Here is a 24373-nt window from a genome sequence, read left to right on the forward strand (position 1 = left end):
ATACATTTATGACAAGTGCTTTTTGCGTAATCTTTATTTGAATGTAAATTTCTCGGTCCACCCTAAGATCTAGTCATCGAATTTACTTTAAGCTCTCGTCGGTATCTGTTATCGTTGTCTTAGAGAATTTATTTTTTATATTTGAGTAGCTGAGATTAAATACATTTTTGAAAGTAACTTTTAATATTATGAGACACCTTAATGCATATAGGATGTATATTTGGCCTCAAAGAGATGATTTCAGTAAATAAACAAACAAACTAACAAAAAAAGCACTGAAGTAATTCATGTTCAACATTGAAAGTGAAGGTAAATATTGAATACAAATTGGCGCCCAAATATTGTTTGGAGAGTCTAAAATGAAAAAAAAACCTTCTACTCACATGCCCCACCCTGTATTGGTGATGATACTGATTAGTCAGTTAATCAAAATTTAAAATAATTATTCGTCAAAAGCAAATATTATAAATATAAATCTGGGCACAAATAAAGCTCCAATTTTGTTGGATACCTTAATAAATTTATAATTACTAAGAATTAATACATCAATAATATGGTAAATAATTTAATGATTATTAAGATGATGTAATAATTTTATCTTTTGCTTAAGAATAAAAAAATAGCAATGCCTAATGATCACTTCAATCGTCATACTCTTATTTTATATTGATAAAGCTTATCATAATTGCACAGTGATTAGTACTCTCTCTTTGAAGAAATTATTAATTATACCTGCCTTACTCCTAACGATAAAAGATACTAGAGTTTACATACATTGATTTAATATAGGACATTTGCCTTTAAAGTCATAGTTATATTCTGGATCTACTACTTAAGATATAGTTGAATAATATACTTTGACCTTAAATGTAATAAACATGGAACCTGCCTTCTCGTCCATTCTTTTATCAAATCCCAAGGCTGACACGTTTGAGATATGGAGGATACGGAAACTTAAATTAATAACTTTACCAGAGGCATCCTATGGAAAGTTTTACGATGGTGACTCATACATTATTTTTAGCAGAAAAAATCGTGAAGCTCACATTCATTTTTGGTTGGGAACCTATACGTCTCAGGTAGGCAAGGTCGTTCATTACCGAAAGGCTAATGAATGCTTTAAAGTAAAAAGACCATACATTTATATTTTGACATAAGGACACGTGGTTCGATCAGTGTTCATTTAACGAGAGAGGGGGGGGTATTGTATATATATATATATATACAATGATGAAAATCTAATGAAGAATTGGTACGTTAAAAAAAAAAATCGAACATCAACATTGTAACCCTGACAATTTGAAGAATGTTTTAGATGAGATAAATTAGATCAGCTACAATCAGCTGTGACAAGAGAGGAAGGAGAAAATGATACAAACAAGGACATTTGCTAGAATTCCTCAGATATCACTCACAAAATCGCCTCTGAGTCCTTTATTGTCAGGGTTACCATGTTGATTTTCAGTTTCTGCTTTTTAACATGCCCATTCTAAACTAGATTTTCATCATTGCACAATGTATATATATATATATACCTAATTTGAAAAGTGGAGGGGAATCACCGATATGCTTAAATATTACACTTTAACCGAACATCTTCCCACTTTGTGTTCTTCTCATTATCTTGAAATAGTCGTTCTAAATTTTCCCAAAATTTTCTATAAAATAAAGTATAATAATAATCTCAAAAAAAAAGAAAATGAAAAGATTGCAGAATAAATCTAGGGAACCCAGCTTTTGATATTAAGTACACATTCAAAAATACTTTACGACAGAGAGACAGACAAACTTGACTGATGAATTAAAATATAATTTGGATTTGTGTAAAAAAAATTGCATAGATTCTTACTTTATCTATTGGTCTTTGTCCCATAAAACACCGAACATTTGATGAATTTATAAAAAGTCAACCCGTAGGATGTAAAAAGAGGACGGTCACGTGATCCTTACTATTTTTAAAATTTTAAATAGAAGATAACTAAAATCAGTAAATGTTTCTTAAGAGTAATCATACCAGGTATAGTAAGTCTAACCCTGTGAGCTGCAAAAATAAATTTGCGACTTAGCTGCGTTTCATTTCTGAAAATTGTGCAAACTAGAATGGCTAATCGCTTAAGCGCAAACCTTCGCATATAGTTCTTACTCCTAAATGAATTCATTATCCTTTCTTCAGTATGTTAAAGTCAAAAATGTGTGATGTTGAACATGGTGAATTTAATGTCTATCAGATCCATCTTTCATATATGTATTGTGTGTCACAAGGAATAAATAAATCCATCAATCGTGAGATAACTATCTGAATTTTATTCCAAATATACCTATTTATAATAACAACAATTTACTCTAGATACTATTTCTTTGCATAAGAGATGATTTCTACTTTGACTTTGACCTTCAATCCAGACCTTTAATTTTTTTCCGATAAAAAACATCTTTACTATATTTACATAATGACACTAATTTCAACTATATGTCTCAATACGATATTTCACTCTAGAAATTTCCTTTTTCCTAGATAAACAACAGTTATTATAAATTCCTACACCGAAAGTTGGGATGTTTTCATGTATCGCTAGATTCCAAAAGGGGAGGAACCCCACCGCCGTCAGATAAAGTTACCTTCAAAGGCCACTCTCAACTCCTCAATTTATATCTAGGAAATTCAGGCTACTTTTGGGTACCGCCATTTCCCAAAATGAGATAAAATCCGAAACAGCCTAATAATTTCTGGGGACCCCTCGGGGGGTATATGTAAGTACTGGCGGTGAGTTTCATCCCATTTTGGGGCTAGGGCGTACCAGAAAACAGCTCCAATATTTGGGGTGTAAATAGGGGTTGTCAGGGGCTCTTAGTGGTTGTTTAAATAGTGGCAGTGGGTTTGTTCCCATTTTGGACCAAGAAGTAGCCGAAAATAGCCCCTACATTTGGATTTTATAACGGGGTTGAGAGGGGCCCTTACTAGTTGTTTATATAGGAGTGGGGGGTTTGTTTCAGGTGGGAAATGTCTGAATGGGGTATATTGCAACACTATTAGAGAAGCCCCTTATTTTATATTCTGCGGTCGACGTTTTGTCTGGTCAACCTTTTGTGTATTCGACGTTTTGTTAGTCGACGCTCTGTCCACGCACCGTTTTAAAGTTTTTGTTGATTATGTATTTTTTTACTTTTTTGTGCTACCTTGATGTGTCAAAATTTAATGGCCTCTTATAGTGATCATATGTAATCCTCGTACCAAAGGAAAAAAAAAACGATCTTCAACTTTGCTATAATCCTGTTGAACAACAGACAAACAAACAATCAGAGGGAAAAATATAAACTTCATTGCTGTATGTAAAAATTGTTACATTAAGGACAACCTTGGCAAAATTATAGCAATAAGTAACAAAAAGTATTGATACTTATGCTTACTTCATAGCCGTAAAACAAACTTGACAAACTGCATGTGTCAGCTTAAATAGAAAAATCGTCCCCCCCCCTTTATTAGTGTTTTGAATATTTATTGGTGGAATTTTACTGAGTAGTGAATAATTCCATAATGAGAAAGAATTGTCTAACAGCTTCAAACTGAATTGGGGTCTTTATTCACATTCTTTTGGGAAAGTAAGGTTATGAGGTATATAAAAGGTAACAAAATGATCTATAGAGATGTATCATCCTCAATTTTGAAGTAATAGTGGTATGAAATAATTAATATTTGAATTCAGGGTTATAATAACTTATAGTTCAAATTTTTGTTATGGTCGTTTTACATTTTAAGGTCTTTCATGTATGTACAGATTGTTCCAAAAAATCGTTGAAAATAGAGTCAAAACAAAGGCAGAGCTCCTACAAAACAGGAAAAGTTTGAACTGTGCAGCATTATAAATTTGTGATAGAAGCTTACCTGAATTTATTATGTGGAGGAATGTTAAAGTGAGTGAGAAATCCAGGATGTACAAATTAATTCAACTTATCCTTTGTCAACAATTGGTTATGACCTCCACTTCCTTCAATTCTCTCAATTCCCATTCCATCCTCAACATGTTTCTTTTGCTTGTCCATATCCAATACACTCATATGAGGCTTCCCTTTTTACCCTGTATCTTTCAAAATACTGCTCCGATTCTGCACTTCAAAACATGAAAAACATTTTTTTTTGTTCATCTGTCATCGGGAGTACTTTACTTATTATATAAAATGCCACAATACTCAAGAGTCTAGCACGAATCGAGAGTCTTGTTCAATTCAAAATTATGCCTTCCAGGAAAAGAGAATTATCTCTTATAAAGTTTTTGTGTACCTTGACATTGCTCAAGATCAACCGATAACAATTTCCATTCATTTTTTCTTTTACATTTTTTTTTTCATTTTGTAAGTAAATGATTAAAAATTTAGCTTCTCTCTCGTAGGGTAAGCATAGTTATTTATAAGAAGATAGATAGGTTTTCATAGGAAATATCTTACTGATAACGACATTTCAATGAAGAATCCTATAACTCAATGAGAGAGAAAAAGGAACTTATGAAAATGTATTCCAGTTATTATATATTCTCTATGTAATAGGAGTATTGTCAAAATAATAGGCCTTATTACTTACGGTTTCAAAAATATTCCCTATTCTAAGGCCAGAGGGTAGAATAGAGTTGAAAATAAGTATTTCAACCAATCAGTTCATGATAGCCTTTCTACATATATGCTCTGAAGATTTATTTTTTATTAGAATTTTTTTTGCAATTTATGTTAATCAAGCATGGATGCCAAAGACAAAGACCCATTTGTTATCTATTTTAGATCAAAGAAGCGAGAAAAAGCTTGTGAGGCAACAATGGCATCCACCTTATCATAATTTTTCTTAAAATTATTTTCATGTTAATACAAAATAAACCTATACAAATATGAATATATTTTTTTTATGTTTGAATCAAGTAAATTAATAACAAATATGTACATAAATCAAACCTCTCTTCTTACATCTAAATGCCACTGATACTGGATATATATTAATTTATAAACCAGGTCTATTGGGGTCCTATTTATGTTTTCTGTCATAAATAAATAAATTATATCGGGGAATTCTTTAAATTGTCTAACATAATTATCGCCGTTTTGTAAATTAAACATAATTTATTACGAACCATTATTTAACAAGTTTTTATTTTACTCCTATGTTTTAATGCATTTATACACATTTGTACACGTCATGCCTATGTTTTGCATTTGAAAAATAGAATATCTGAATGCTTTATTAAATATGAAAAGTGATATTCCTTAAGACAGGTTACAGCTGAAGAAGTAAAAGAAGTTCAAATATTTAAATGAATCTAATATGTTCATCTCTTTTCCTATTGCTATTAATAATGTATCGAAATCTTATTGACTTCAAATGAGTTTATTAAAAGAAAACTTGTATTTAATACTGTTAGATGCAGAGTCATAAAAAAAAAAAAGTCGATTGCTTTTACTTCCAAGATAGCTCCTTTATTTCTTCGTAAAAAGCCAACAAGTACAATCTCTTTTTGAAACTTTCCATCACTACCCAGCAAACCTTTTATAATTTTAATGTTAAAAATTGCTTTAGAATGATTACAGAAGGGAAATCTACAAAGGCAGGGGTTGAATATCTTCTAACGGTACTTCCGTGGCCTCGAGAGAAAAAAAATACAAATAACCAAATATTCAATTGGATATAATTGTTTTTCCCCCCTTGATTCCTTTCAACGATGATTTGATCCTGCTCTTCCAGTTTTTTAAACAAAACGACGACCACTGTATAATTTAAAAAAAAATTAAGTTGCTTTAAAAAACCGTTTTTTTCTTGCAAGATGCTACTTTTTAGGTATGACATAGGATGTCACTTTATCGATTTTTCTAGTTATGAATGCATTTTTCTTACCTTAAGATAATTAATATTATTAATTCATCGATGTTATTTATTCCTTTTGCACCCCAAAAAACTTTCAATATGCATCCCCCCATACATTTTCTTCATGATAATATATGACTCTGTAATCAACTCATAAGCCTTTATTGCATTCAGGCTGACGTCGTTTGAACCTATCGTAATGAAAGAAGTGAGAGCTATAAATTTATCTGTTTACGCCAGATATGTAGCCTTATCGTTAATAAAAAAAGGAACAGTACATTGTATTCAGCAGCAGAAGAAATCTAAGCCTTGTAACAAATGAAAAGTTTTTACCATAATTTCTTTGAATTTAAGGGATAGCTTGTGAATCTATCTCTTTCTCAATACTTTTAATTTTGTTTTTCATTTAGAACTTTAATAAATTTGTTTTGCCTGTATATATGTACTACCTATAATTAGACTCCAGGACAATAATTTTATACTACTATGTTATATTAAGTATTAACATCGAATTGCCTGGGACTTTATAAAAATAAACAATTTACTTCTTTTAAAAGGTTAGAATTCAAAAAGTTACCAATATTTAAACAATTTATATCAATGTTACATTTGTATGTTTAAATAATCATAATTTTTTATCTAAGTGTATGAATTCAGTTGGAACATTTTAACTAATCATGAAAAAAAGTTGACAGTTAAATTATGACATCACTTTTTTTTATTTTAGTATGCTTTTTAATGAAAATTTTATTTTTCCAGGATCATTTTGACAATCTATTTTAATTTTTTCCAGAATTAAAATTGTGAAAAAAATCACAAAATGTGATTATTCCTGCTTTTAAAATTAAAATTAATATGGAATATTTATTTGAAAGTAAGGGATATTAAACCAATTACGACTGACTTCTGGTGGAAATATTCTTGATCTGGTGCTCACCTCCAAAAACTGGGTCTGCCATTTTACCTCTTCCCACCACCCAAACAAGACTTATATTAAATTCAAGTACTGAGCTTGTGACGAGTATATAAGATTAACCATGATAAAAATGATAAGGAAATTAAACGACTTGTACCGTTTAAAACAAAGATCTTGGGATCATTTACGACATTTTCCATGTTGAAATAATCCCTTAGCTACAAAAAAAAAAAAATACGAAAAGAGCAACTTATTTGACAAAATAAGATTAAACATGAGGTTGGGCTACTATGAAAGCTTTCTCACTCTAATATGAAACCTCTGTACAAATAGATCAGGAAGAAGATAATAAGTTCTGGCAACGATGGAATTGGTTCTTAGCAAAATAGTTATGGTCTACTCATCTGAGATGATGTTGGCATAGATTCTTGCTTTAACACGTATTTTGTATCAACTGGAATTGAATCAAATGCATGTGTGTCCTATTGATACGATTCCTGTCCCTCTTTGAGTGTTTATTTTCAACAGGGCAAGTTTTTAGTGTGATTTTAAATATGCATTGCTCTTTTTCCAATGGAACAGAAAGAATTAACACCTTTTTCTTAAAGATAGTTAGTAAATGAATTGTTTTCTCTCTATCTACCCATGATTTTCAATCTTTTTTTTTCAAAGTAATTATGTGCAAACTAATTGGAAAATGCCCAGCACAGTTCCATAGTTACGAAAGGATAACCTCTTGACCTTTCTAATTACATAACTATATCCCTCACTAGCCACGTCGGAAAAATAATAGAGCAGATCGTTAACTGGAAGCTTCAACCGTTCCTTGAGAGTATTAAACTTATTCTTAGCAGGGCACATATTCCGTCCTAATACGTCGGTGTTTCTAATTTTTTTAGGAGTTTATCGTGAGTTGTAGTAACTGTAATCTTGACTGTATTGTTTTATATTTCAATTTCAGCAAAGCCTTCAATAAATCCCTTCACAGGGAAATTCTCTTTAAATTGTCCAGCATCTGTATTAAAGATCAATTTTTACAGTGGCTTAGTTCCTGTTTGACGAATATTATACAGAATGTAGTGATCAATTCCACAGTCTCTAAACCTTGTGACGTTACATCATCTAATCTGCAAGGTAATGTACTTGGACCCCCTCTCTTTGCCGTTTACATTAACAGTTTAATGGATAATTTTTCTGAAAAAACCTCTCGTTTTTCCATAATTTCAATAAATGCAAATTATTTAAGTATGTTTTAAAATTGGACATTATTCAGGTATACACATAATAAATCAATTCTTCGTATTTAAGACGTATTTGTTTGCCCTTTAATATTTTAATTATTCATTGAATAATAATAAGCACAACATCCTAAAAAGTATAAATTATTGTTAGTTAATGCTCTTTCAAGCTCTCCTTATGTTAATAATCCGTCACAACTTGTGAATGAGTAATTCATGAGGGATCTTTGTATTCTTCATGAATCGTTTTTTGGTGACTAAGGAAATATTTTCCAATGATTGAATTTCTTTTACATTGCAATCTAAAAGCTAAATGAGTGCGTAAGCACTTCAGTTAACTATCCTTTAGACTTAAGAATTTACATGGTTTGTGATCTGAGACTAAAGACTCATAAACATTAGGCTAGGCTGAAAGCAAAAGCTTAGAAAATTGAATATGAAATATTTCCTTCAAATTATGTTTTAAATCATTATATTCGTGAAGTTTAAGTCCTGCCCGTAGAATATCTCAACGTAACTCCATTTGAGAATCACTAGTACAAACAACTAAACTTGGTTTTACAGCTTTTTATAGCCTATACAATAACTACGGAGGACAACATTAAACTGAAATGAGAAAGTTATCTTTTAAGATGTTTAATCTTTGTTATATTGTTTTTACCGACATTTGATATATAATTTTATATACCTCTTTCATCTGATTCCATACTTAAGATTTGATAAAAAAAGTTTAGCATGAAATAAGGTGATAAGAAACATCGTGACATTACCAAAAAACATTTTTGGTAATATTTTAAAGATGATAATCAATCGAATTCAGTAGAACCCACAAAAATATACTTATATTCCTACAAAAAACCTATTATTTTTTGAAAATCTTTTGTTTTAATTAACTTGTTAACGTTTTAAAGACTTCATATAGTCGAATAATTGAAATTGACGTACTAAAATAACAAATATAGAAGGGAAATCTAATCAATTCTCTAATAATATATATACATAAATTATTTGAAACAATTATAAATATACATACTGGATTTCTCAAACTTAACTCAACGATAAATCTAACTTAATACATGAATAATGAACAAGATTTCGCTATTATATCTGCAATCCATCTAAACTGATAAAAAAACTAAAGACGATATGAGATATCTTATAGCGATTTAGTAATAAATATAATTACTGCTTTATAACTACCGATCCCAGTTTTGGTCTTAAGTTTAGACGGACGCCCTTCTTAGTCAAATGGAAATTGATTGATGACTTAGCAGTAGTATTCCTTGATTTCTTCCCAATGCTTTGAATCCTATATATAAAGGTTTGAAGAATTATGTTTGTCTAGTTTGTTTACCCTTTTATTTCTAATTTCTCAAAGCTGGAATACAAGGGTAAAAATTGTACTCAAAAATATATAAAACTAAGAAGAAGTAGTTTTCCTTCTATTATTATCCAAGGCAAAAAAGTCTCTAGACGAAAACGTCGCAAGGCAAAACTGTACAAGGCAAACACGTCATAAGGCCAAAGTATATCAAGGCAAAAGCGTCATCAGGGAAAAGTCATTCGCAAAAGCGTTACTAGGTGAATACGTACAAGGCAGAAACGTTCAAGGCAAAAATGTTCAAGACAAACCCAATTAAGTCGTGTGAAAATATTCTCAAAGTGTCTGGAAAATGTATATATGTATAATAAAGAATTGAGTACATATCAAAAATATGTCACCATGTTATATATGAAGGCCCTGTTTTAAATGCTATTGCTTTAGTACAATATTTTTTTTATTGATCTGTGTCTATCAAACTTTCCAACATATACATTTCTTATTGATGTTCACGAACATTTGCACATTTTTCTTATAGACAATACCCCTTTGTGGCACACTATAAGGAATAATTCATATGTAAAAGATTGGACCAATTATATATATTTTAAGCTATAAAATTGATTAAAGAGAAGGAAGAAAGAGTCCATTATTTTCATCCTGAAATTGTTAGTTTTTGTTAGTATGATTTGTGATGATATACTTGAGATACAAAAAACTGCCAAGGCGAGTATTCAATATTCATGAGCTTCACAATTGCTTAAAATACCTAAGTTAAATTTTATGAAAATATTGACTGGACATTGTAGAGGTGATTGACCTAAATACTTTTTTTTGTTACCCCTCTTTACAAAATCTTTATCGTATTTAAAAAACATAATATTCTTAATGTGTATTTATTTTAACAACTTTAAATTATTTATTTGAATATTGTTGTATCATAAATATATTATTAGAATTAAAGAAACTTCAAAATAAAAACTCATGGCACTGCTGAACTATTGATATTCTTCATATTGGAAAATAGGTACGTATAATAAGTTTTCTTGGATTCATTCCCAAGGAAGGGCTCTCTTCAGTGTTGCTTTTACTATGAGTGAGATCTAAAATAAAGATAAAATACGACGGTCTCTATATTAGTGTAAAAACACAAGGCCTAGGGCATTGGTTGTAGTAATTGTTGATGAGAAAGTACTCAAATGGTGCTTGTTAAAACATATATAGGAAATTACTAAAATATTAGAAATCAGAAAATATTTGTGTTTAGATTAATTTGAACTTAAAACCTTTATAGGTCTTGCTTTTGCTTGACACTTTAATAAATTACATTTTATAGGAATCCACTTATAAATATGATGGGATGTAATCCATAAAATCTTTATGTTTCAAATATTTTTTGATATAATAAAAATCAGTATTTTAGCCAAATTAAAATATAGAAAAATTAAATTGAGTATCGGGAGTTAAAAGAATTATTTCTCAGAGTGAATTTTGCATACTGATTTTCAATAGTACGTATCAATTTCACTTGAAGTCTATCCCTTAACTTTAAAAAGTTATATCTTATTATCTTTTTTGTCTAATTTCTATGAATTTTCCATTAATGTTCGCAAAAAATATTGAATTATTCTTGTGATTAGCAATACAACAAAATCTTTTTTCAAAATAAGCTTCCTTTTTTGTGTTTAAATTTCAACAACTATTTGCTATTTTTATTTTTTTAAATTGGCTTTCAAAAGAACAAAATAATATTAAAAATGGCAACAATAGTACAACTCAACAAAATTTCCTATTAGCTTATTAGCCTTGTATACAAATCTAATATCATTTTGTATTTCATAAAGATTAAATACCTTTAAAAATCTATTATTATTTTCAAAATTTGATATGAATTTCAAATACGTGTATTATATATATATATTTATGGAATAATCCAATTTTGAGTAGAATAACAGCAATAATGTTAGGCTTTCATATTTCAGAATTGTATTTGACATAAATTTAATACTTTTGTTTTTAATATTATCAAAGGGAATTGAACTTTTTGAATGCATGAATAACTATTAATCTTATATGATATTTTCAAGAAAGTATATCTTTAAAATAATTTTTGTATAGTAGCAAAGTTAATTAGATTGCAATGTTTTAGACATAAATTATCTAAAGTTAAGCGATAGACTACTTATAATGTACAGAAACTCTTAGCAAAATTATTTACATTTTTATTTGAACATCACTTAATTTTCTCGAGACTTGACTTCCTTTACATGATACAATATAAAATTGTGTCTAAAAAAAGAAATTAAATCAAAACTACTAAAAAACTAAATCCACTGGAAGAGTAGTTCTCAAAGTCTTTACATTGTATAGCCCTTGTAGACAATTTACAAGACAATGTTATGAAAGACGTTGGATGACTGTTTTGTATAAAATAAATACTAACCTGGAATGTGTTTGCTCTTGGAAACCCAATTACCAGAAATTGAGACTCCCATCACAATGACTTGGACTCGAGTAGGTGTTTTATTACTTGTAACTTTTGAATTAAAAATAGTTTTCTCGATACTTTTAACATGTTATAAAAAGATTTAGATAATCCGACTTGAATAACTTAACTGGCCCAAGAAATAGTTAACAAACAATTGAATGATTACAAATTATATTCATTAAATATCATGATTATTAATATAATCATGTTCTTTTATAATAAAATAGCTTGGTTTGATGAATGAGATAGATTATATTTCACGTAATAACAAAGTTTGCAATTATCCTGAGTATATATGTACAGTAAAAAAGTTATTAACATTTATTTTATATCAATTAGGATGAAGCAACCGTCGCTGCATATAAAACTGTAGAGTTAGATAACTATTTGGATGGGTATCCGGTTCAACATCGTGAAAGTCAAGGATGTGAATCCAAAAGGTTTTTATCCTATTTTAAAAATTATCGGGGAATAATGTACTTAAATGGAGGGTTCGATACTGGATTAAGTCACTTTGAGAGATCTTTGGTTCCAAAGTTATTTTTAGTGAAAGGGAAACGTGATCCAATTATTATCAAACAAATTGTTCCTCATTGTTGGTCTGAAATGAATTCAGGTGATGTTTATGTTTTGAAAGTTTGCTCGGAAACTGAGTCTGATTGTATTTTTGTTTGGAGAGGACGCACTTCCAACTTTTATGAAAAGTTGAATGGGATAAAGCTAGGAAGTTATTTAAAGGAAGAGACCCCATCAGCTAAAGTAGTTGTGCTTGATGATCAAACTGAAGCTGAACATCTTTCGCATGAAGAATTAAAAATGTTTGAGTCAGTACTTCCATTAGATGAAAAAGCTCAAAAGCTTAAAGATTCAAAGATAACCGTTTCAGATGATGATATTCAATATGTTCGACGAAAAGAAGTCGCCATCTATGATTTGGAAAAAGGAATAAATGATGAAGTGGTAATGACTCGAGTTGATGTTCATCAGCTTAATCAAAAATTGCTTCAATCAAAGAAGGCATATATTATAGACGATCATTTACTTTCCGGAATATGGGTTTGGGTCGGAAAAGAATCGCCTTTTATGTATCGTAATGAAGGACTCAAAGCCGGCCAAGGATACATTAAGGAAAAAAATTATTTAGCTAATATCTCAATTACAAAAATTGTTCAAAATACAGAACCTGTAGAATTTAGAATATTTTTTAAGAATTGGAAAATTCAAGATGTTACTCAAAGCCAAAATGACAAAAGACAAAACGATTTTAAAAAGTTACCCCCCAAATTTGATACTAAAGCACTTCACAATAATAAGCCATCAATGGCTTCTTATTTCCGAATGGTGGATGATGCTTCTGGAGAAAAGGAAGTGTTTCGAATTGAAAAAGGTGATTTAGTGCCTGTGTCACAGGAAAACTATGGATTGTTTTACTCTGGAGATTGCTATGTTATTTTATATTCTTACTATGAATTTAATCGTTTATGCTACATCATTTATTATTGGCTTGGCATACATTCATCTCAGGATGAAAGAGGAATAGCCGCATGGAGAACAGTAGAATTGGATGATAAATATGGTGGTAAACCGGTTCAAGTTAGAGTCATTCAAGAAAAAGAGCCCCCACATTTCCTTGCAATGTTTCAAGGACGTTTTAAAATTTTGATGGGTGGGATTTCCTCAAAGTTTAATAAAGGGGAAGAGGGGGTTCAAAATGAAAATGAAAATCAACACAGACTTCTACATGTGCGTGGAACAAATAAATTATTGGTTAGAGCAGTAGAAGTAGAATGCTCTGCTTTGTCCCTCAACACTAATGACTGCTTTATTCTTGAAACAAATGAATCCAAAAATTTTATATGGTATGGGAAGTGTTCAATTGGAGACGAAAGAGAAATATCAAAGAGCTATCTCTTTGGAAAAGACTATGAAAATATTTACGAGGGACTTGAAAATAAAGAGTTTTGGAATTTTCTTGGAGGTGAACAGTCTTATGAGAACGTAAATGACTTAAAAGTAAATTATAGAAGCAACAACTCAGAGCCAAGATTATTTCAGGGCTCTAATGCAAGTGGTCAATTTATAATGGAGGAAATATTCGACTTCAATCAAAGGGATTTGATACCCGATGATGTCATGCTTTTAGATGTTGAAGACTGCCTTTATATATGGATTGGGTCTCAATCAAATGAATTAGAAAGAAAAAATATTTTATCAATGACTGAAGAATATCTTATTTCTGATCCGACAGGAAGAGATTTGGAAATACCGATCGCTATAGTCAAACAAGGAGAAGAACCTCTTCATTTCAGGGGGTTCTTTGGTAATTGGGACTTTAATTGGTTTGAAAATACATTTTATTGAGATAATTAGTCATCAATTAAGCCTCAAATAGCATTTTTTATACCTCTAATATTTTAAAACATATAATTGTCAATTTATTCAGAAATTTTAATGTTGCTGTTTCAAATTATTAGAAGATAAAAATAACTTTAGGAAGGTACATTAATTAATTATATTTTTGTTAATTAAATAAACTAATTTTCCTACAAGAAATAATGCTCTATTCAACCAAATAAATTATTAAACTTAAATACAATAGTATTTATTTGTCATAACTTTTTTACTGAATAATTTATTTCCGTCTATAATATAATAAATTATAAAATTGTTTTACAAAAAACATTATAATAACTAGATCATACTTGAATGATTTTTCAATACAGCTCTCTACTAGTGATGGGACGATTACGTAAAAAATCCTTATACAATTCCAATGCTATTCTTGTAAAAAATTATCCATGTCGATTCTTTAATAATTATAATAATAGTTAAAAATACAATTTTGCTATCAGGTGTGTCCACAGGACAATATTTTGGGAGGTTGGGGCTAAATTTCAAATATTCAATTTTTTGAAAAAAAATTCAAATAAACAATTTGATGTTTAAAAAAAGTTCAAAAATCTACAACTATTAACAAAAAATTAAACTTTTTGGAAATTGTTTTCGAAGTATTTTTTTCCATAACTTAAAAATTAATGAAGAATCAAATAAGAGTGATAAATAAGAGGCGGAATCGCAAGTTAAACATTTTTTTCTCGATGCTAATCCCGATTAAAAAAAACAACAAAAAAAGCCCTCCTGATTCTCGATTCTTATTATTCGTCCCATTTCAAATATTTAAATATGGATTTATTTATGAGAGTAAAGTTCTTTTCTAAATATGTAGAAGTGATTAAATATTACTGATACATTGGCAGAATTTACCTTTATATGATATTTGAGGGTAAATAATCAGTATTACAAAATTTCTTTCAGTGATTTTTTGTATGAGAAAAATAATAATATAATACGTTATTACAGTTATAAAGTTTAATTACTCATATTCGTTACAATCATCATATCTGATCCGACAGAAAGAGATCTGGAAAACGTACTCTACGTAACATTTTGAAAAATTATCTCTCTAAACCTTCCTCCTTTTCTTTTAAATTATTGTATAATACGGCGTTATCTCGCCAACACAAAAATACCCTGGGTATTTTATTGTCAGTTGTCAATACCCTCTTATCAGTTGATACGTCATGGCTATTTCATAATTTATTATTTTTCAAAAATACAGAAAGTAATAAGTTATTCTATACATATGCTCCGTTTCCAAAAGAACACAATAAAAATTATTGTTCATCCCTCGTCGTTTATAAAATATTTATATTGTCCATTTTATTATTTCTATGAAGAAATTTTGGCTATTTCTTCATAGAAATAATATAATAACTTATCATAACTACTCTTATAATAAAAAATTACTTAGCAATATTACAATACAGTATCGAATAAAATACTATGTAGATTTTAATAATATGTAAATTTATTTTAAAATGGTAAATAAATAATATGACCGTGATAGTTTGCGAGTATTTAAGATATAAATAGTGGTTGGTATGATTAACTTATTTGGCTTAATACCAGATGATTTTTGGTCTTTTTTCTTTTTCTTTTTAGAGAAAAGGTTGTGTGATACAATAAAGATAACGACGTGATAAAAATAAGTAAATAAATGTACTAAATCAGTTGTATTAATTAATTATAGATTGTAAGAAAATATATTTTAAACAATTATAAGTAAAAAAATATATTTTCAACAATTATAAGTAAGAAAGACTCACTCAATAAATTCACATATTTTCGGGGAAGTAAAAAGTGTTTCTATCCCAGGGGGCAGTTCTAGATTTACTGCGTAAAATAACTGACATTCCCTCATATCATATTATAATTATCTAAATCAGTGGTTTCCAAAAAAGAAAATAGTTAAAATTGCGGCAAAAAACATAAATAATGATGAATATAAATATTTTATATAATGTCTATTCTGGATCATTTAAAAAATTATTTCCTACAAAAATATAACTCAACATTATCGGTCGTGCTTATCGCACTTTCAAGTCAGATTTTAATTCTAAAACACTCGCCGAATTCTGGATTTCTGTGATGAATGATTTCACAATGCCATCTAAAGCAGGCAAGATTTACATACAGTTTTTGGCTCAATTTATTTATGTGAGAAGAAATTTTTCGTATTAACTTATATACAAAATAAATACAGATCGCGGCTTATAATAACTAAATAAATACATGAGTAATTTTTACTCTCTACTAGCGTTGGAACGATTCCATACAAAATCCTGATGCTGATTCCAATGCAATTCTAGTAAAAATTCCAGATATCGATTCCGATTTTTTAATATTTCAAATAATAGTTAAAAAATACAATTTTGTTATGAGGTGTGTCCACAGGATTATATTTTTGGGAGGAAGTGGCCAAATTTCAAATATTAAATTTTTGAAAAAAAAATCCATATAAGTACAATTTTTTGTTGTATTTCTTATTCAGAATTTAAAAAAAAATATTTACGATGAATATAGTCAAATAACTTATATTATATGCCTAGGGGTTGAACTTTATAAGGGTTATATGGTCTTTAAGTCAATTATTTGAATGAAATCAAATCCAAATTTTATATTCATTTCTAGTTTTGCACATTGACTAGTCAGATATTTTAAGGGTTGAACTCAAAAAAGTTTGGGAACCACTGATCTAGAGAATGAAATTATTAATATGAATTTCATATAAGAAAACGTAAACTTATTTTTTTTCTTCTTTAAAAGTATGTATTGCTTATAAATCCAATAATCCATTAACAATGTAATCTGCTTTCTTTTTTACGTTTCACCTAATATCCCAAAAGAAATTTTACATAAATAGGATTATTAGCCTGATCCATCCAATTATGAAATTGTAATTGACTAATTACTGTAAACATACATACTTGTGCGAGGAAAACTGTATAGCTCAGTACAGTTAGAGCAATCTGAAATTGCATTAAAAAGATGGTATTTGTCTCTTCAGAAACATTATTTCCTGTCCAAAGAGAAGGAAACATACTGCATTACGTAGATACCTATAGGTTTGAACTCTCAAACTTGTAAAGGGTGATTCAAAACGAGTGGTTTTTTCCAGTAGGGATTTTTTGACAGACGCGCGTGAGTTCTGTCAAATTCATACGTCATTTTTACTTTGTATTGTTTTACAATTCTTCATGGAAAGATATACGCCACAACAACGTGTAAAAATTTTGCAATTGTACTATGAAAATCAGCTTTCTGTGAAAGAAGTTTTTCGTAAATTAAGCCCCACTTATTGTCCACATAATCGACCTTCAGAATCCACAATTTGCAGAATAATCGAATAATTTGAACAGGCAGCAACTTGCAGGGATGTCTCATCGTTTGGTAAGCCACGTACAGCCTGCAGCGTAGAAAATATTGCGGCCGTAGCTGAGAGTGTAGCCGAAGATCGTGAAGAATCGATTCGCCACCGCTCTCAACAACTCAGCTTGTCGTATGCAACAACCTGGAGCATTTTGAAGACAGTACCTCCAATTGAAGCATATGGGTCTCGACAATATTTGGTTCCAACAAGACGGTGCCACTTGCCACACAGCACGCGTAACAATCAACTTATTGGGATATCATTTTGGTGATCAATTAATTTCACGTTTTGGCCCAGTGAATTGGCCACCAAGATGGAGTGATATCACACCTTTGGACTTTTTTCTTTGGAGTTACGTAAAAGCAAAAGTCTATGTGGATAAACCAGCAACGATTGAAGCATTGGAAGCAAATATTGAGCGAGTTATTCGTGAGATTCCGGTCATAATCCTCGAACACGTCATCAAAAATTGGCGCGAAAGAATGGACCATTTAAAGGGAAGTTGCGGCCAACATATGAAGGGGATTTTTTTGTAGAAATAATTGTAAAGGATTGTTTTTTTCGGTTTATAATAAAGTTTTTACCGTAATATAATATTACATGTGTTTTATTTCTACAATCCAAAAACTGCTCGTTTTGAATAACCCTTTATATCTAGGACTGTGAATTTATACTTCCAATGGATATCAAACCAAGTTATGAAAACCATAACAAGTGACTCACAACTAATTTCTAAGTGTGTATTTCTAGTTTGATACTATGACATTAGAATATGTAACTACGTTTAAAGTAAATATTAATGGTCTTCAGTGATATTTATCAAAGAAAATGATTATTACAACTCTATATATTCATTCATTTCAACTTAGAATGAGAATCCGGCTCCAACTTCATTCACATATAAAACAAATATTAATGTAAATTCCTTTGTAGATGTTTAATTCCACCAATTAATTTATTTATTGAATAAACGTAAATAAATATTTCATGACGACAGAAACGGTTCTAAAAATAATGTATTTCACACTCATGCAAATATTTAATTTGGTTGATTTAGGTACGTCTGGTTGAAGCCAACTCCGCAGGAAGATTTCAAGTGCCTTATATTTCTCTAAACTGTATTGTTTTTTAAAAGTTTAGAATTAGTGTAACTGTTTCATTAAGTCTAGATTGACCTTTCAATTACAGAGGCATACAATCTTTTTTTTTTTTATCATGGTGGGTATTATAGTCCATATCTGCTGAGTTTAAAAGCCCTTAAAATGGTCATTTTATGATAAAATTAGATATAGTCAAAATAGTGATTTTGATCGTTATTTTCGGGTTATGGATGTTTAAAAAATGAATAATTTTCTAATAATTTCGATAAAAATATATCCATTGAAAAAAATCAAAAAAGTCGCTAAAGAGGATTCAGATAATCATAAAAGTTACTTCTATCAATTTGTTATAAAAATGAATATGATACATTATTTATTATTTAAATGTTGAAGTATATCAAACATAAAACAATACAATGGAATAAATGGAGTGACACATTTTTAATTTAGATGTGCTTTTCATATGCTTAGATCGATTTTCATTAATTAGAGACAGAAATACTTCCATAGTCTCTAAGAATTAGGACAAAAGAAGGGATTCAAGATACTTTATCCTCAACAAGAGATGCTTGAATTCCAATATCTACAGGAATGATGGTAGTTTGAAGCTTTATCCGGTAAAAAAACAACAACAACCTAAGCCTCAAAAGAGTAGAGTCGACTCCATCCTTGGATGTGGAATTTTATCAATCCATATATACCTAACAATTGAATATATTTAATAATTGAAACTATGAAGGGACTAGCACCTGGCAGGAATTGGTATATAGTTTTATGCCAGTCACATAGCTTGAGCATAAGATAAGTATGGTTCTCATAATTTGGCTTGAGATCCATTGGAGATATGAATTTCCATTCCTAAATATACAACTTTGAGGTATTTGAGTCCCATAAGTGACAACGTAATTTTTTAATAAATGATAAATAACTTATTAATTTTTTCTAAGGGAAAGAGTGTTGTATACATCATTTTTCAGAAAAAAATATTTCAAGTTCAAAACAAGATGCAGGATCAATTAAACCACTTTATTTATAAAAAAAAATACACGTGAATATAAATTTTATTAATTGCATTTTTATTTGAAAAATTTTTAACAAATTCTTCCCATGTTTTAGACTTCAAATCGGATATTGTGACCAGCACTTGACAGGAACTGGGATATAGTTTTATACCCAGCCACATAGCTATTGCATTAGTAAAATAGGATAAATATCACACTAGTCCATTATATTTTTTTTTTGTATCATCTAGAAAAATACACATGGAAATTGGTAAAAAGAGCCTATAACTTGACTTGAAACATTGGAAGTATTAATTCAAAGTCCTAGTGAAACATCTTTGAGAATTCGAGTCCAAATTGTCCAATTGTACTGAGCTTTACAGTTTTCCTCGCACTCTCCCATGACTCGACCTTTCACTAACTCACCAAATCCTCTCAGTGGTTAATCGTCATTTATTTGAAAAAATTATTGATTCAATGTATATAATTATTAGGAACTATTCTCAGATAATCATTAATAGTTGGAAACAAGACAAATACAGTCTAATACAAGAGCAATTTAAATTCAGCCTATTAACATTTAATGCCATCGTTTACTTCAGTACTTGAATAATTCATGCAACCTCTTGAAAGTGTGAGCTGTTTTATTCAGTTACATTCAATATATAAAAGTGAAGAAAATATTGTGCAGTTTATTTGGTTATCAATTATTTATAATTGATAACTCACTAATTAAAATTGAAAACTCGAAGAGGGTTTGTACTTAACCCTTATTAAATTAGAACTTCAAACTCCACGAGGACTCGATTTAGACTTTAAAAAATAAATTTCACCAGGACTCAATGTGAAAGACTCGTAACTCGACTAAAATTCGTCGTCAGACGACAAAGTTCAGATTTCAATAAGACTCAAGGCTTGAAACTCACAAATTAATGTACCCAATATCTCGCAACTTGACTTGGACTCGTATTTTAAGATTTTTGACATCACTTTTCAGATTTCACTCCAACTTATCTCACAATAATTTAGATTCTACTAGTGGTAGTCAAAATTACTTGTGAACAGCTTTTTTTTGAAATTATTAATATATAGATATACTCGTAACATTGAATATTTATTGGTTGTATGTCGTAAGAATTCTACAAAAGAATATATTATTTTGCATCAGGACATTTTACCTTAAACCACTTCGCCTTAGGACATTTTCCATAGAGCCATTTTTCCTTAATATATAAATAAATGACGTTTATACGGCCCTATTTTTTTTTTAGATGTTGCCTTTGAACTTTTTAATCAGAATATGTAAATGTATTTCTAAAATATCTACTAAATGGTTGTTTTCTGTGGAAATAATGATAAAATTATGCCCCAAAATTACAATACTTACTTTCAAAATCCCACTGTATAATGAGTTCAAACCAGAAACAAAACAATAAATACTATTAACCCTATACACCCTGAATTGAATTTGATATGATAATATTTTTATGGATATTAGGGTATATATAGTTCATATTTGTATTTTTTCTACAGCCGGGAAAAAAAAGCATCTATAAAAGTAAACATTATCAGTTGGTACTGCAGATTGGACTAAAAAGTCCAACCAATAAAACCATTGTATTCGTCTTAATCTCAACTTATGATGTGTTTTAGTGACATAAATGGATACTTTCATAAACACACATGATTGTTTACTACTAATTAGCGTACACGGAATTTTGTCAATCCAGTAAATAAAACGGATGTCAAGGAAAACTGAAATGCCAAAGTTTTGGTTTTGACTTTAAAATAGTGCACTTTTCTGATGCAGAAATAACCTAAAACGTCACCGGTACCTTTATCTACTAGCCTCTTTCTGTTTCCATGCTCCACTTCTTTATAAATTCATGATTTATGTATTTTTTTATATAATAACGAATAAGTCACATACGAGAGTCAAGAGTTAATATAATAAGAAAAATAAACAAATCTGAGGAAAACTGTTTGAATGGAAAAAGTGATTGTCTCTGCGCCGTTATTAACTTATTAATTATCATTAGAAATTAAGGATTATTCCTTTTGGGAAATAAGGACTTTTGGATAGACGAACATGCATAATATGAGGCAGGATCAAGGATTTCCACTTCCTTATGTTCCAGGATGTGTCAAAAGAAGAAGGGGTTGGGTTGGCTGTGGTGAGGCAAACCAATGAAAGGATTCGGAGTGGCACTCAAGGATAGGGTAATAGGAGAGCATGAGGAAATGATAACCGTAAGGGAAGAAAACTCTAAAGTTCAGTACATTTGGACCAATTTAGAATCGAAATTTAAACATGAGAACGAGGGTCTTCATCTTTTCATGAACTTTATTACTTATCCGAAAAATGTACAAAGCAGAATATATTACGTAGTCATTTATAGGACTCAAATCCCTTAAAGTTGTATATTTAGGAATGGGAGTTCATAAATCCAATGGATATCAAGCCAAATTATGATTAGCATATTTATCTTATGCCAAAGCTGTATGGCTGAAAATAAAACTATATTCCAGCTTCTGTCAGATACTGGTCACAATATCCGATTTGAATATAAAACATAGAAAGAATTTGTTAAAAAATTTTAATATAAACAAAATTAATAAATTTTATGTTCAAGTGTATTTCCTTTATCAATAAATTTTATGTTCAAGTGTATTTCCTTTATCAATAAAGTAGTTTCCATGATCCTGTTTTGAACTCGAGATAATTTTACTTTTTATATGATAAAAAACGACACTTTTTTCTTATTTAGACCTGTATAAGTTATTCATAATTCATGGTGATGAAGAATATCATAAAAATGTATTCTATATTGAATTTTTTTTTTAAAAAACCTTCTCAAAAAATATCCTACTTTAAAATAAACAACAAAATTATCAAATTCTATATGACTTCAATATCTTATAATGACCCCCTTAATAAATAATCTTATATTTGAAATATTTAAATTCCAAGCTCTCCTTGAACAGATCCCTTCATAGTGTCAATTCTTGAATCTATTCCATTTTTATTTGTGGATTGATAAGATTCCCCACCCAAGGAAGGAGTCAAGTCTACTCTTTTGAGGTCTAGGTTGGTTTGGTTTTCTTCTTCGGATAAAGTTTCAATCTACCATCATCCCTGTAGATATTGGAATTTGAGCATCTCTTACTGAAAATAAAGGATCTCGAATCACTTTATTAATTGTCCTTTTATTGGTAAAATTTTTAACAATTCTTCCCTTGTTTTTGACTTCAAATCGGATATTGTGATCAACCCCTAACAAGAACTTGGATATAATTTTATGCTCAGCCACATAGCTTTCGCATAAGATAAATATAATTGAAGACCATTATTATTAGTTACATATTCTAATGCCATTTTCATCTAGAAACATACACATACAAATTCAATGAAAGAGCCTATTATTCACTTGTTAGGGTTCTCATAACTTGGCTTGATATCCATTGGAGGTATGAATTTATAGTCCTAGATACACAAGTTTGAGAATTCGAGTCCTTTAGGTAACTATGTAATATAGGTTGTTTCGTTCTCTTTGGAATAAGGTTTATGAAGAAACAAAGACCACCGTTCTATTGCAATGTCAAATTGATCTAACTGTACTGAGCTTTACAGTTTTCCTCGAGCTCTTCAACGACTCGACCTTTGACTGACTCCCCGAATCCTCTCAGTGGTTAGTTGTGCCATAGCCAACTACCTCTTCTTCTGACACATCCTGGATCATTATGAAGTGGAAATCGTTGCTCTTGCCTAGTATTTTGCCAATGCTTGTGCGTCAATCGAAGAGTCTTGTCAAATATGAGCAATATATCATGTCTAACGATATTATAATTGATAACAGAGAATTAAGTGATTAGCAGTCCTTCCATCGGAACACCGTAGTGTTTGTTTATTTTTCTGAATGTATATTATATTGGTGGTATATATTATATTAATTTAAAAGAATCTAGCCATTTTTTTCATTTAGATACTTTCCTTAATTTTCCGCTGCCATTTTTTCCATTGTCATTTTTCCTAAAATCGTTCTTAATAAAAACCTCATCAACTTCAGATTTTTGCGAGGAAGCAGGCACATGGAATAATTGAACTCAAGTAGATCCAACATTAACATGTTGAAGTTGAGTACAACAAGTGAGGCATCACGAGCGTATAAATTATTGAAAATATACAATCAAGATTTAAATCCACTGCACAAGAGATTACTGTTTTAATTTACAAAAACATTTGGAAGATTTATATAAATTGTAGGGAAGGAATGTTTTAATATATGTTGTCTTGCTGACGTTGTCTACGTAATTTATTATGTAGAATAAAGAAAGAATTCTGAACATTCCATAATTCTTCTATAGAAATAGTATTGGATCTTGACTATCCATGGAGCTTTGTTTCTCACTTTTCTCACAGCTTCAAGCTGTTCTCAATCATTAGACTGCTATGTAAGTACATCATGCTGCTTTTATTAATTTTCTCCAAGATAAAATGATCTAAAAATAGGAAATAAAGAAGTAGTTATAAAGCAAACGCACATCCAACATATCACTGACAGACAAATGTTATCGATGAATCCCAACTAATCTTAATTAACATCCTCGTTGAGAGGAAAATGTGATGATTATCTACTCTTTCAAATGTAATAGGATTTTTATTAGAATAGGTTCGAATAACTCTTCACTTATACCAG

General features: G+C 29.8%; 1 protein-coding gene across 1 annotated transcript; it reads left to right on the top strand.

Moving 5' to 3' along the window:
* Positions 1-652: 652 nt before the first annotated feature.
* Positions 653-14396, top strand: LOC121128993 (advillin). The gene is made up of 2 exons (XM_040724623.2): positions 653-1079; positions 12145-14396. Exons 1-2 carry the CDS (start codon positions 879-881, stop codon positions 14164-14166), a joined length of 2223 nt encoding a protein of 740 aa, XP_040580557.1. The 5' UTR covers positions 653-878; the 3' UTR covers positions 14167-14396.
* The last annotated feature ends 9977 nt before the right edge of the window (positions 14397-24373 follow it).

This window comes from Lepeophtheirus salmonis, chromosome 14, assembly GCF_016086655.4.
Source record: "Lepeophtheirus salmonis chromosome 14, UVic_Lsal_1.4, whole genome shotgun sequence".
NCBI classification, from domain to species: Eukaryota; Metazoa; Arthropoda; class Copepoda; order Siphonostomatoida; family Caligidae; genus Lepeophtheirus; species Lepeophtheirus salmonis.